Source organism: Phyllobates terribilis, unplaced genomic scaffold, assembly GCF_046119375.1.
Source record: "Phyllobates terribilis strain yellow unplaced genomic scaffold, ASM4611937v1 Scaffold_235__1_contigs__length_3068650, whole genome shotgun sequence".
Taxonomy (NCBI): Eukaryota; Metazoa; Chordata; class Amphibia; order Anura; family Dendrobatidae; genus Phyllobates; species Phyllobates terribilis.
In genome coordinates, this window is record NW_027362995.1 from 1,486,708 (window position 1) to 1,502,698 (window position 15,991).

Consider the following 15,991-nt stretch of genomic DNA (forward strand, 5'->3'; position numbering starts at 1 on the left):
ATCTTAATGACAACCAAAAACATCCAAATGACCCTGAGCAAAAGTTCACATACCCTGGTGATTTTGGCCTGATAACATGCACAGAATTTGACCCAAATGGGTTTGAATGGCTACTAAAGGTAACATCTCACCTGTGACCTGTTTGCTTGTAATCAGTGTGTGTGCGTAAAAGCTGAGTGAGTCTCTGGGATCCAGACAGACTCTTACATCTTTCATCCAGCCACTGACGTTTCTGGATTGTGAGTCATGGGGAAAGCAAAAGAATTGTCAATGGATCTACGGGAAAAGGTAGTTGAACTGTATAACACAGGAAAGGGATACAAAAAATATCCAAGGAATTGATAATGCCAGTCAGCAGCATTCAAACTATGATTAACAAATGGAAAATCAGGAGCTCTGTAAAAACCAAACCACGGTCAGTTAGACCAACACTAACTGTTGGCCACAACTGCCAGGAAAATTGTCTGGGATGCAAAGAAAAACCCACAAATAGCATCAGCTGAAATTCAGAACTTTCTGAAAACTATTGATGTGGCAGTTTCAAGATGCACAATAAGGAGGCACTTGAAGAAATATGGGCTGCATGGTCGAGTCGCCAGAAGAAACCCATTACTGTGCAAATGCCACAAAGTATCTCACCTAGAATACGCCAAACAGCATAGAGACAAGCCTCAAAACTTCTGGAACAGGGTAATTTGGAGTGATGAGACAAAATTGAACTTTTTGGCCACAATCATAAATGTTACATTTGGAAAGAGGTCAACAAGGCCTATGATAAAAAGGAACACCATTCCTACAATAAAGCACGTAGGTGGATCACTGATGTTTTGGGGATGTATGAGCTACAATGGCACAGGAAACTTGGTAAAAGTTGAAGGAAACATGAATGCCGCACGTTATCAGCAAATACTGGAGGCAAATTTGCACTCATCAGCTCGCAAGCTGCGCATGGGACGTACTTGGACGTTCCAACATAACAATGATTCAAAACACAAGGCCAAGTCGACCTGTCATTGGCTACAGCAGAGCAAAGTGAAGGTTCTGGAGTGATCATCTCAGTCTCCTGACCTCAATATCATTGAGCCACTCTGGGGAGATCTCAGGCGCGCAGTTCATGCTAGACAGCCCAGGAATTTACAGGAACTGGAGGCTTTTTGTGAACTTTTGATCAGGGTCATTTGGATGTTTTTGGTTGTCATTAAGATTTAAAAAGAGAAAACACAGTAGTTTGACAACAAATGGCTTCATCCAACCAATAACCATGAGTGGAGAAAAAGTTTTTTTGTTATCATTCATATTCTCTGAAACAAGGCCAAGAAAGGAAAAATTCTGCCGGGGTATGTAAACTTTTGAGCACAACTGTAAGAGATTTCAAGAATGTGGAATGTTAATTGGAAGATCTAGGAACTGCAAGTTATCAGGCAGTAATGGGCAAGCTGAAAGGATATATAGGAGAGATGAATGTATGTGATCCTTATGGTATGTTGCTTTATTATTGCATGTACTGGTTTCTTGGTTTTGTCAAAAAAAAAAAAACTAATGAAAAAAATCTCAAATGTATTGGATTAAAAAAAAAAAAGACTAAGAAAAAGTCTTCTCCACTGTGTGGGTTCTCTGGTGCCTAATCAAATCTGATTTCTGGTTAAAACATTTCCCACATTCTGAACATGAAAAAGGCTTCTCCCCTGTGTGAATTCTCTGGTGCTTAATCAAAGCTGATTTATGGTTGAAACATTTTCCACATTCTGAACAGGAAAAAGGCTTATCCCCTATGTGAATTCTCTGGTGTTTAACCAAATATGATTTATCGTTAAAACATTTCCCACATTCTGAACATGAAAAAGGCTTCTCCCCTGTGTGAATTCTCTGGTGCTTAATCAAATCTGATTTCTGGTTAAAACATTTCCCACATTCTGAACATGAAAAAGGCTTCTCCCCTGTGTGAATTCTCTGGTGGATATTAAGATGTGCTTTCTGGTTGAAACATTTTCCACATTCTGAACAGGTAAAAGGCTTCTCCCCTGTGTGAGTTCTCTGGTGCTTGACCAAAGCTGATTTCTGGTTAAAACATTTTCCACATTCTGAACAGGTAAAAGGCTTCTCCCCTATGTGAAGTCTCTGGTGCTTGACAAAATCTGATTTCTGGTTAAAATATTTCCCATATTTGGAACAAAAAAATCTATTGTCCGCTGTGTGTATTTTTTGATGTTTAAGAAAATACTTTTCAAGGGTAAAACTATTTCCATTTTCTGAACATGAAAATGGCTTCTTTCCTTTATGAGCAGTTCGTTTTGTAATGCTTATTTTTTTATTTTGATTTTCCTTAGTAGTCGGTAATGAATCAGAAGACTGGAGCTGTTTCATAGGATCAGATGACAGATCTTTGCTGTGAAGGGATGATGGTATATCTGGAGTAATGGCATTCACTTCAATTGTATCCTGTGGGATCCCAAGATCATCGGATTTAAAAACTGAAGATGTCAGCTGTCCCTCTGATCTCCTGGTACAGTCATCTGCCAAGAAAAAAACAATTATTAATTTTGAATAAAATATCCCTGAAATTTATATTTTTGAACATTTCTACTTAAAACGCCTGTAGAAATGACAAGTTATTGACAGAATGACAGTGAAACGTGAAAACCTCATAGGATGAACCAGTAGAGCGTGGTGTTCAACTGCTTGTTCATTCTGCCTCCAAAATATGGAATAAGAAGCCACCAAACAATGTTATGTAGGCAAAAATGATACCAATAAAAACTTCTCATCCATAAATCAATCCAGCAATATCTGCTCTCCCAAAGTCAAATCTCCCCCTCACTTCTGAGCCTTGAAATGTGCCCAAACCACATTCAGCATCCATGTATTTGGCATTACTATAATAAGAAGAACCCACTTAATTTACGGTGTGTGTCTCCTGGAGCACAATCTGGGCACTATGTGTTGGGTAATAAAATGACACATTTGCAATTTTCACTCTCCAACATCCACTTCGTGCTAATTTCCGGAAAGTGCCTGTGGAATCGATACGTCTATAGATTAATTCACTGCGGATTATAATTTCCAAAATGGAGTCACTTTGTTATATTAAAGAAGTTGTCCAGTACTTTTTACAATTGCCCCAATGTCCCCCAATGTATTTACCCTGTACCCATAAGTCTTTTTGTAATTACCTTCTGCAGTCCTTCTTGCCTGTGAGCGGCACTATCGCTGGCCGCTCTCAGGCATCACGTGACCCCCGATAGCGTCACTCACAGGCTAGAAGTACAGCAGAAGGTGATTACAAAAATTCTTATGGGCACAGGGTAAATACATTGGGGGACATTGGTCAATTGTAAAAAGTACTGGACAACTTCTTTAAGGCTTCTGTAAATAGTGTGTCCAATCTCCCCTGGGATCTGCTCCCCCACGTCTGCTTCTGTCACCAGGCGCCGCCTTAATCATTCTGCAGGTAATGCTGGTGATGGATGAGACGTTGGAACCAGAAGCTCTGGGCAGCACAGGCTGTGTCCAAACACTAAGATTAGGCAGCCTGGGACCTGTAGTACCATCCAGTCTGGCAGTATGGTTGTGTATTCTGTCCAGCTGAAGTAATCTACTCCCTGCTTCATCCAATCGGAAAGCACCGCACACTACTAAAGGTGGAAGCATATTGCCGGAAGCTGCCAGATACAGCCTTGTTCTCCTCTGGTTCAGTCCTCTGTGCTCAGCTCCCGGCTTGTGTATTTGTTTCTTCTTGTGACCATTTACTGACTACTCCTGTCTGATTTAGTATTTTCTCTGTCCTCCTGGTTATGACCCGGCTACCTGACTATTCTTCTTTGGGTTAAAGGATGATGAGCAAGGCAATCCCTGGGATCAGGAAAATGGAGTACATATCGCCAAGCCTATTCGTGGTAGCCATCTTTTGAGCTGCCAGGTGACCATGAACAGTGCCCCCAATACATTGTGTCGGAAATATATTCCAGCAAGATCTTCATTCATAAATGGCGCTCCTCCCCTTGTGCCCAGACAGTAGTGTACAACCGTATATAGAGTATTGTTGGATTCAAGAGAAGTTGGAAAATAATTTGTAAGGTCCATTTGTTTCCTTTTATCCTTTGTGAAGAATTCCAAAATTATCACCACATAAAGTGACACATGTCAGATTTGAAAATGGGCCCCGATTAGGGACAGAAAACTGGCTGCAGGAAGGGGTTAAATCAGAGTATTTTGGGCACTAACTACTGTAGTCAAAAACTGACTATAGACAAGAACACATCTACTAAAATGATCAAACTCAACAGTCTTCATCAATAATAAATGAGTAACTAGTGGTGAAACCTCTCTGGGGTAATTAGAGTCTGGGGCTCGGTGGCTCTTAGCAATCTAAACTATCATAAGGGACAATATTTTCTGTCAGGTGAGTTTCAAGAAGAAATATTAGACATTGAAACAGAACTTTTTATAATAGTGCAAAGATGAGGGGTCTTAAATTTAGATCTCGGGCATTGGGAAGAGGTAATGGAGACCTTCTTTTAAAGACTACCAGGGAGTTACAGAGTCAAATAAGTGAGTCAGGCCGATCACACCAAAATCAAACAAAATGAACCTGTAAAAAAAGACAGAATAAAAGATATGTTACATCCCCAACAACAACGTATATACAAGGGAGAGCTCCAACACTAAACCGGAGTCACACTCATTTATGGTGGACCATTGGAGCTACTATGAGTCCTGACCAGAAGAGTAGAGAAAGTATTAGCGCCCCCATTTCAGGAGAGATTGTGCAGTAATCTGAATTCCTTAGGACTGAAAACATAATGGAATTTATGACGCGGTGTGAATCCATGAAACCAGGGCTCGAGTCATGCCAACACATCTCCTGCAGGTGTGAATAAATGTATATTTTTGCCATCACCTAGGCACAGCTTAGAGATATATCATGGCACAGGTGTAATGATTTTTATGTAGTTTATCAAGATCCTGTTTGAAGTTAGTTGGTTTAAAAAGAAATTGAAAAGTCAGGATAAAGGGAAACTCTGCTGTTATTGTACAGAAATTCACACTTGCCCCTCACTGCACATTTAATGTTGTAGATCATAAAAGTGAAGTTTGGCCAGAAAGACTGGACCTGGTCTTGTAGGGACCATATGAGCACATTCAGCAGCACAGAAGGGAGAGAAGGTAGATTCATCCAATAAGATATCAGGGATCTAGGAAGCCAACAGCATCATTACCCTCCGCTTTCTCTTACAGGTCCATCATAATTTTGATTTTCTCACTTTTCAGCACATTCTATATACGCTGTCATTTGGCTTTGTAGTTTATAGATCTGGGCAGGTAATGGTCAGCGTCTCCTAATCCCAGGGGGAGGTGGATCCTCCAGGTTGTAAGTTCTACAGAAAAGATATTTTACAATTACACTTAGTAATGTGAAAATTTTCGGACGGAGGAAAATGTTGTGGTCTAGCGGTAAAATGATGATCACACGATTGTGATACAGCTGGACTACACCACCGATAAAGCAGCCACAGCCGGTGACTGAGAAGAATCTGTGACTTGTCAGCATTTAGTACCCAGTACTCACCTGGGTAGTCATATGTAGGAATCTCCTTCTTACACTGCTCATCACCCCTCACATATGTCTCTGTAGTATTAATATGGGTCAGATTTTCACCCTGAAACAAATATTGTAAAAGTCACAGACAGATGGAGAAGTCACATCTATGATCAGCTCTAATCCTGCCATCTCCACCGCTCTCATTACACGAGTATAAAACATATAATACTGGTGGATAAAACAAAACTAAGCACAAGACCTTCACAGCCATCTACACATCATAGGGGAGATCTCATGATATCTTCTCTCCATCTACCTGATGATCCTGAGGAACATTGGGATCTTCTTGTTTACAGTCCTGTGGAAGAAGAGGATGGGGACATCTCTCTGGTGTTGTCCTCTTACTGGATAGATCTGGAGGAAACACATACAGGGACTGAATTCATTCTTTATATACAGATAATTATAGGCTGTGTGTATTTAGTCCAGTCTATTACCTGGTGATGTGAGGGGCTGGGGAACCTCCATCATGACGTCCTTGTACAGATCTTTGTGTCCTTCTAAATACTCCCACTCCTCCATGGAGAAATAGACGGCGACATCCTGACACTTTATAGGAACCTGACACATACAATGATATCGTCATCCCCCCGATCCCTTCATAGCATTACTGTATAATGTCCCAGCATTCCCAGCAGTGTCACCTCTCCAGTCAGCAGCTCAATCATCTTGTAGGTGAGTTCTAGGATCTTCTGGTCATTGATGTCCTCATGTATCAGGGGGTGAGGTGGAGGCCTCGTGATTGGGCTCAGGGGTCTTCCCCGTCCCTCAGACACAGGGTCCTGACAGCGCTCACTAGAGGTCTTCTTCACTACTGTGTAATCCTGGTTATGGAGAGACACATTACTAAATCTCACTCCAGACATTTCCAGAGTCCTCACCTCTCCAGTTCTGTTCATCTGTTATTCCCATAGATAAGAATGATGTAATGTGATGTCATCAGAATCTCTCACCTCTCCAGTAAGCCGGAAGAGGATCTCTAGGGTGAGGTGTAATATCCTCTCCGCCATCTTGTCTCTGTCCATATCCATCCTTGATAGGTGATTTAGAAAAATTCTCTTATATAGAAGATCTTCACTGAGAGGATCCGATATTGTAGAGACCTGAATGAGAAAAAGAGCTGATGTAAAATCATAAAGAATTCTGTGTAATAATACAATTACTGGAGACAATAAGGGAAATATATCAGGAGATAGAAGGTGTAGATGTTGTATTCTCTAGTCTTTTATGGACTGGAACATAAGTTGAATTGCTGACTTAGACATCTCCTCCATACTTCCAATCACTGGCTAAGTTGGCCACTGCTGCAGTAAGAATCACCCAGAAACCCAAGCAGCAATGGTATTTTTATTATTTTACAACATTCTGCTTTTGTCCCTGACATACTAATAAAACCTATATATTTTAGGCCACAGACAACAAGCAGTTTCTTCTTCCTCGGAGTCTGCAGCTGAATACGTTTCTTATAGACTCATCTTCCATAACGCTAATTCTCTTCATATACATTACACATGGCATGAGAAATAACAACTTCATGATGAGGACGACATCTACATCTTCTAATGCGGCTCTAGAAACAAATTTGGCCAGAGTCCGTCACTGACCTCATCATCACCGACTGTCTACATGAATGTTTCCCGTCTTTCCCAGGTTGTAATCTTTTATCACGTTATATCTCATTTATAAGAGCTTGTGTGTAAGAACACCAAGACAGGAGTTATTTGATGCGAATGTCTCCATGTACAGTGTTTTTTTTCCTGGATATTATGTTTCTTTTAGCATTTTCCTGTAGGTTTCCATATATTACATGAAAAACACCAAAAAAAGAAAACCAAGTGTTAATACATAAAATAAAATTGGGGTTGGCGGGACTGTGACAACATTATACTGTATGTGGGAAGATTGCGGTACTGTGGGAACATTATACTGTATGTGGGAAGATTGCGGTACTGTGGGAACATTATACTGTATGTGGGAAGATGGCGGTACTGTGAGAACATTATACTGTATGTGGGTAGATGGCGGTACTGTGAGAACATTATACTGTATGTGGGAAGACGGCGGTACTGTGGGAACATTATACTGTATGTGGGAAGACGGCGGTACTGTGAGAACATTATACTATATGTGGGAAGATGGCGGTACTGTGGGAACATTATACTGTATGTGGGTAGATGGCGGTACTGTGAGAACATTATACTGTATGTGGGTAGATGGCGGTACTGTGAGAACATTATACTGTATGTGGGTAGATGGCGGTACTGTGGGAACATTATACTGTATGTGGGTAGATGGCGGTACTGTGGGAACATTATACTGTATGTGGGGGGGGATGGTGGTAATGTGGGAATATTATACTGTATGTGGGAAGATGGCGGTACTGTGAGAACATTATACTGTATGTGGGAAGATGGCGGTACTGTGGGAACATTATACTGTATGTGGGTAGATGGCGGTACTGTGAGAACATTATACTGTATGTGGGTAGATGGCGGTACTGTGAGAACATTATACTGTCTGTGGGTAGATGGCGGTACTGTGAGAACATTATACTGTCTGTGGGTAGATGGCGGTACTGTGGGAACATTATACTGTATGTGGGTAGATGGTGGTACTGTGGGAACATTATACTGTATGTGGGAAGATGGTACTGTGAGAACATTATACTGTATGTGGGAAGATGGCGGTACTGTGAGAACATTATACTGTATGTGGGAAGATGGCGGTACTGTGGGAACATTATACTGTATGTGGGAAGATGGCGGTACTGTGGGAACATTATACTGTATGTGGGAAGATGGCGGTACTGTGAGAACATTATACTGTATGTGGGTAGATGGCGGTACTGTGGGAACATTATACTGTATGTGGGTAGATGGCGGTACTGTGAGAACATTATACTGTATGTGGGAGGATGGTGGTACTGTGAGAACATTATACTGTATGTGAGAAGATGGCGGTACTGTGGGAACATTATACTGTATGTGGGAAGATGGCAGTACTGTGAGAACATTATACTGTATGTGGGAAGATGGCGGTACTGTGGGAACATTATACTGTATGTGGGTAGATGGCGGTACTGTGAGAACATTATACTGTATGTGGGTAGATGGCGGTACTGTGAGAACATTATACTGTATGTGGGAAGATGGCGGTACTGTGGGAACATTATACAGTGTGGGAAATAGAGGTACTATGAGAGCATTATATTGAGAGGCTTAATGACCGCAGTCGCTCCTGTGACCGGGCCCAGCCACCACCAGCCCCTGCTGCAGCTGGATGTGTGTTCTCGGACTGACATTCAGCTTAGTGCCACAATACACGCTGCCGACCAATCAGAGGCCAGCAGGTGACATCGGCATGTACGTCATTAGGGGCGCATGGAAGTAACATCATGCTCTCCTGTCGCTTCCAGCTGAAGTCAGCGGCAGCTCCAGAAAAGACACCGCGCGGCGAGGGAGCAGAGAGAAGGGGAGTATAATGTTTTGGTATTTTTTAAATCAGCGAGTACACGGTGCCCTTGGCCATAATACTACATGTAAGAGGATGGGCTGTGCATTATACTACATGTAAGAGGATGGGCTGTGCATTATACTACATGTACGGACTATGGGCTGTGCATTACACTACATGTACGGACTATGGGCTGTGCATTACACTACATGTACGGACTATGGGCTGTGCATTATACTACATGTACGGACTATGGGCTGTGCATTATACTACATGTACGGACTATGGGCTGTGCATTATACTACATGTATGGACTATGGGCTGTGCATTATACTACATGTATGGACTATGGGCTGTGCATTATACTACATGTATGGACTATGGGCTGTGCATTATACTACATGTATGGACTATGGGCTGTGCATTATACTACATGTATGGACTATGGGCTGTGCATTATACTACATGTACAGACTATGGGCTGTGCATTATACTACATGTATGGACTATGGGCTGTGCATTATACTACATGTACGGACTATGGGCTGTGCATTATACTACATGTACAGACTATGGGCTGTGCATTATACTACATGTACGGACTATGGGCTGTGCATTACACTACATGTACGGACTATGGGCTGTGCATTATACTACATGTACGGACTATGGGCTGCGCATTACACTACATGTACGGACTATGGGCTGCGCATTATACTACATGTACGGACTATGGGCTGTGCATTATACTACATGTACGGACCATGGGCTGTGCATTATACTATATGTACGGACCATGGGCTGTGCATTACACTGTGTTCCAAATTATTATGCAAATAATATTTTCTCACATTTTCCCAAATTACCTATATGAATTGCAGTCATTGTAATTTTCCAGTCAAATAACTATTAGAGTACAATTGAAAGGTTTTTGTACAAACTGCCTATGATAACAGTATATTTAAAAAAAATAAAACACTCAAACTGCTCTCAAAATGCATGTTCCAAATTATTATGCACAGCAGAGTTTTCAACCTTTTCATTTTAATAAAGAACAAAAAAATGGTCTTTTTTGAAATTATAAGCATTAGCAGGTTATTACAAACTGAAATCAAACAGTTTTCAACTCAAAACTTTATTCTAGGTGATGTTACATTTTCACATAGGACCCCTTGTTGGAAAGGAGCTTCTGAACTCTCTTATCTATTGAATTTGTCAGGTTTTGGATGGTTTCTGCTTCAATTGTTTTGCATGAGGACAGAATACCCTCCCAGAGCTGTTGCTTAGATGTGGCAAGCAATCCCCGCAATGTGCATATCCGAGCACCCGATGCAAACTCAAGTAGCGAACACTTGCGCTCAACACTAGTCGCCATATCGTCATCTATTTTTTTTTTTAAATATCCCAACCTTACCCCCAACCCTAATACAACCCCAACCCTAACCCTAGAGTTTGTTTTTTGCGCCGTTCCTCGTGCGGTATAAGTGATTAGACGACTTTATTCTTCGGGTTGGTGCGATTGCAGCGATACTAGAATCATATCGGGTTTTTATGATTGACAGCTGTCACTCACTAAAAGACGCATTTTTTAGTAAAATCTAGCTTTTGCATCGCCATATTTTGAGAGCTATAATTTTTCTATATTTTGGCCGACAGAGTCATGTGACAGCTTGTTTTTTGCGGGATGAGTTGACGTATTTATTGGTATCATTTTCAGGCACGTGACATTGCTTTCTATTCCGATTTTTGGGAGGCAGAATAAACAAAAAACAACAATTCAGGAAATGTTTTTTTTTTTTTTTATAATTTTTTTATGCCGTTCCGCGTGTGGTAAAATTGATAAGGTAGCTTTATTCTTCGGGTCAGTACGTTTACAGCGGTACCACATTTATATAGTTTTTCTATGTTTTGGCGCTTTTACACAATAAAAGCTATTTTATAGAATTTTTTTTTTTGCATCGCTTTATTCTGAGAGCTATAACTTTTTTATTTTTCGGCTGATTGAGCTGTATGGCGGCTTGCTTTTTTGTGGGACAAGATGACGTTTTCAGCGGTACCATTTTTATTTATATTCGTCTTTTTGATCGTGTGTTATTCCATTTTTTGTTTTTGCGGTATGATGATAAAGCATTGGTTTCTGCTTAGTTTTTTTTTTACCGTGTTCACTAAAGGGGTTAACTAGTGGGACAGTTTTATAGGTCAGGTCGTTCCGGACGCAGCGATACCAAATATGTGTACTTTTATTGTTTTGTTGTTTTTTTTTCATAATAATATTTATTGATGGGTACATTATATTTTTATTTTTGGTGGATGATTTTTTTAAAAAAATATTTTTACAATTTTTTTTTTCATTTTTTAACAATTTTTTTTTTACTTTTAGACTTTTTCCCACAATAGGACTTTTTTCACTCTGATCACCTGTATAGCATAGGGATGGAGCACCATCCCTGTGCTATACAGGCTGTCGGTGCTGCAGATGCAGAAGATACTTTGGTCGTGCACTGCATATGACCAAAGTATCCTCCTGCTGTCTGGTGACCCGGATGTTTTTGTGACATGGCAACATCCGGGAAGCCGCGGCAGACAGTGTTGGACGCCGGCAGGAGAGGTGAGTATGGGCGATCACCTCCCCAATCGACTTTGATCGTACATTGCATGGGTTAATGTGCCAGGCACATAGCACCGGGTGTCAGCTGTGACAATCAGCTGACACCCGGCGGCGATCACGCCCGCACAGCCTATGTGCGGGCAAAATCAACAGGGCGCACTAATACGTACCTGGCTCTGAAAGCCCAGGGGGCAGGTGCGTATTAGTACGCCCTGGGCTTTTAAGGGGTTAAAGTACACTCTGCACCCCATCTTGACTGAAAAAAAAAACAGAAATGTAGAAACTTTTGCAAATTTAATAAAAAAGAAAAACTGAAATATCACATGGTCATAAGTATTCAGACCCTTTGCTCAGTATTGAGTAGAAGCCCCCTTTTGAGCTAGTACAGCCATGAGTCTTCTTGGGAATGATGCAACAAGTTTTTCACACCTGGATTTGGGGATCCTCTGCCATTCTTCCATGCAGATCCTCTCCACTTCCGTCAGGTTGGATGGTGAACGTTGGTGGACAGCCATTTTCAGGTCTCTCCAGAGATGCTCAATTGGGCTTAGGTCAGGGCTCTGGCTGGGCCAGTCAAGAATGGTCACAGAGTTGTTCTGAAGCCACTCCTTTGTTATTTTAGCTGTGTGCTTAGGGTCATTGTCTTGTTGGAAGTTGAACCTTCAGCCAAGTCTGAGGTCCAAAGCACTCTGGAAGAAGTATTCATCCAGAATATGTACTTGGCCGCATTCATGTTTCCTTCAATTGCAAGCAGTCATCCTGTCCGTGCAGCTGAAAAACACCCCCATAGCATGATGCTGCCACCACCATGTTTCACAGTTGGGATTGTATTAGGCAGGTGATGAGCAGTGCCTGGTTTTCGCCACACATACCGCTTAGAACTTTTTTATGATAATTCTATCTTCGTCTCATCAGACCAGAGAATCTTATTTCTCATAGTCTGGGAGTCCTTCATGTGTTTTTGTTCAAACTCTATGCTGGCTTTCATATGTTTTGCACTGCGGAGAGGCCTCCGTCGGGCCACTCAGCCATAAAAGCCCAACTGGTGGAGGGCTGCAGTGATAGTTGACTTTGTGGAACTTTCTTCCATCTCCCTACTGCATCTCTGGAGCTCAGCCAAGTGATCTTGGGGTTCCTCTTTACCTCGCTCACCAAGGTTCTTCTCTCACGATTCCTCAGTTTGGCTGGACAGCCATGTCTAGGAAGACTTCTGGTGGTCCTAAACTTCTTCCATTTAAGGAATATGGATGCCACTGTGCTCTTGGGAACCTTGAGTACTACAGAAATTCTTTTGTAACCTTGGCCAGATCTGTGCCTTGCCACAATTCTGTCTCTGAGCTCCTTGGGTAGTTCCTTTGAGCTCATGATTCTCATCTGGTCTGACATGCACTGTGAGCTGTGAGGTCTTATATAGACAGGTGTGTGCCTTTCCAAATCAAGTCCTATCAGTTTAATTAAACACAGCTGGACTCCAATTAAGGAGTAGAACCATCTCAAGGAGGATCACAAGGAAATGGACAGCATGGGACTAAAATATGAGTGTCTGAGCAAAGGGTCTGAATACTTATGACCATGAGATATTTCAGTTTTTCTTTTTTAATAAATTTGAAAAAACTTCTACATTTGTTTTTTTTTCAGTCAAGATGGGGTGCAGAGTGTACTTTAATGAGAAAAAATGACCTTTTTAGAAGTTACCAAATGGCTGCAATGAAAAAAAGAGTGAAAAATGTAAAGGGGTCTGAATACTTTCCGTACCCACTGTATATATCAGGATGGGTGGTGGTCAAAATCAACAAGCAACAGGTCCCATCATAGTTATGCCTCTGATTATACTGTGTGGGGGGATGGCGGTACTATGGGAACAATACACTGTGTGGGGGCGTCATACATCCTACATAAGGGGCATAATGGGGGAATTACACTGTGTGGGGCATCATACATCCTGCATAAGGGGTATAATGGGACATTACACTGTGTGGGAGCATCATACATCCTGCATAAGGGGCATAATGGGGGCATTACACTGTGTGCGGCATCATGCATCCTGCATAAGGAGCATAATGGGGGCATTACACTGTGTGGGGGGCATCATGCATCCTGCATAAGGGGCATAATGGGGGCATTACACTGTGTGGGGGCATCATACATCCTGCATAAGGGGCATAATGGGGGCATTACACTGTGTGGGGGCATCATACATCCTGCATAAGGGGCATAATGGGGGCATTACACTGTGTGGGGGCATCATACATCTTGCATAAGGGGCATAATGGGGGCATCATACATCCAGCATAAGGGGCATAATGGGGGCATTACACTGTGTGAGGGCATCATACATCCTGCATAAGGGGCATAATGGGGGCATTACACTGTGGGGGCATCATACATACTGCATAAGGGGCATAATGGGGGCATTACACTGTGGGGGCATCATACATCCTGCATAAGGTGCATAATGGGGCATTACACTGTGTGGGGGCATCATACTTCCTGTATAAGGGGCATAATGGGGGCATTACACTGTGTGAGGGCATCATACATCCTGCATAAGGGGCATAATGGGGGCATTACATTGTCTGGGGGCATCATACATCCTGCATAAGGGGCATAATAGGGGCATTACACTGTGGGGGCATCATACATCCTTCATAAGGGGCATAATGGGGGCATTACACTGTGGGGGCATCATACATCCTGTATAAGGGGCATAATGGGGGCATTACACTGTGTGGGGGGCATCATACATACTGTATAAGGGACATAATGGGGGCATTACACTGTGTGGGTCATCATACATCCTGCATAAGGGGCATAATGGGGGCATTACACTGTGGGGGGCATCATACATACTGCATAAGGGGCATAATGGGACATTACACTGTGGGGGCATCATACATACTGCATAAGGGGTATAATGGGGGCATTACACTGTGGGGGCATCATACATACTGCATAAGGGGCATAATAGGGGCATTACACTGTGGGGGCATCATACATCCTTCATAAGGGGCATAATGTGGGCATTACACTGTGGGGGCATCATACATCCTGTATAAGGGGCATAATGGGGGCATTACACTGTGTGGGGGCATCATACATCCTGCATAAAGGGCATAATGGGGGCATTACACTGTGGGGCATCATACATACTGTATAAGGGGCATAATGGGGGCATTACACTGTGTGGGGGGCATCATACATACTGTATAAGGGACATAATGGGGGCATTACACTGTGTGGGGCATCATACATCCTGCATAAGGGGCATAATGGGGGCATCATACATACTGCATAAGGGGCATAATGGGACATTACACTGTGGGGGCATCATACATACTGCATAAGGAGTATAATGGGGGCATTACACTGTGGGGGCATCATACATACTGCATAAGGGGCATAATAGGGGCATTACACTGTGGGGGCATCATACATCCTTCATAAGGGGCATAATGGGGGCATCATACATCCTGTATAAGGGGCATAATGGGGGCATTACACTGTGTGGGGGGCATCATACATCCTGTATAAGGGACATAATGGGGGCATTACACTGTGTGGGGCATCATACATCCTGCATAAGGGACATAATGGGGGCATTACACTGTGGGGGGCATCATACATACTGCATAAGGGGCATAATGAGGGCATTACACTGTGGGGGCATCATACATACTGCATAATGGGTATAATGGGGGCATTACACTGTGGGGGCATCAAACATACTGCATAAGGGGCATAATGGGGGCATTACACTGTGGGGGCATCATACATCCTTCATAAGGGGCATAATAGGGGCATTACACTGTGGGGGCATCATACATCCTGCATAAGGGGCATAATGGGGGCATTACACTGTGTGGGGGGCATCATACATCCTGCATAAGGGGCATAATGGGGGCATTACACTGTGTGGGGGCATCATACATCCTGCATAAGGGGCATAATGGGGGCATTACACTGTGGGGCATCATACATACTGTATAAGGGGCATAATGGGGGCATTACACTGTGTGGGGGGCATCATACATCGTGTATAAGGGACATAATGGGGGCATTACACTGTGTGGGGCATCATACATCCTGCATAAGGGGCATAATGGGGGCATTACACTGTGTGGGGGCATCATACATCCTGCATAAGGGGCATAATGGGGGCATTACACTGTGGGGGCATCATACATCCTGCATAAGGGGCATAATGGGGCATTACACTGTGTGGGGGCATCATACATCCTGCATAAGGGGAATAATGGGGGCATTACACTGTGTGAGGGCATCATACATCCTGCATAAGGGGCATAATGGGGGCATTACACTGTGTGAGGGCA

The 15,991-nt window shown here is 42.7% G+C and overlaps 1 protein-coding gene across 1 annotated transcript in view; it reads right to left on the bottom strand.

Annotated features, from left to right (window-relative positions):
- Window positions 1-1,248: 1,248 nt before the first annotated feature.
- The window catches only part of LOC141215262 (uncharacterized), a 103,906-nt gene continuing 89,163 nt past the window's right edge, over window positions 1,249-15,991 (bottom strand). The window contains exons 2-7 of the mRNA XM_073665585.1: window positions 6,553-6,702; window positions 6,244-6,423; window positions 6,037-6,160; window positions 5,856-5,953; window positions 5,567-5,657; window positions 1,249-2,513 (exon numbers count right to left, since the gene is read on the bottom strand). Coding sequence (XP_073521686.1) covers window positions 1,582-2,513; window positions 5,567-5,657; window positions 5,856-5,953; window positions 6,037-6,160; window positions 6,244-6,423; window positions 6,553-6,702 — 1,575 coding nt within the window. The 3' untranslated portion in view covers window positions 1,249-1,581. The remainder of the gene's footprint in view (window positions 2,514-5,566; window positions 5,658-5,855; window positions 5,954-6,036; window positions 6,161-6,243; window positions 6,424-6,552; window positions 6,703-15,991) is intronic.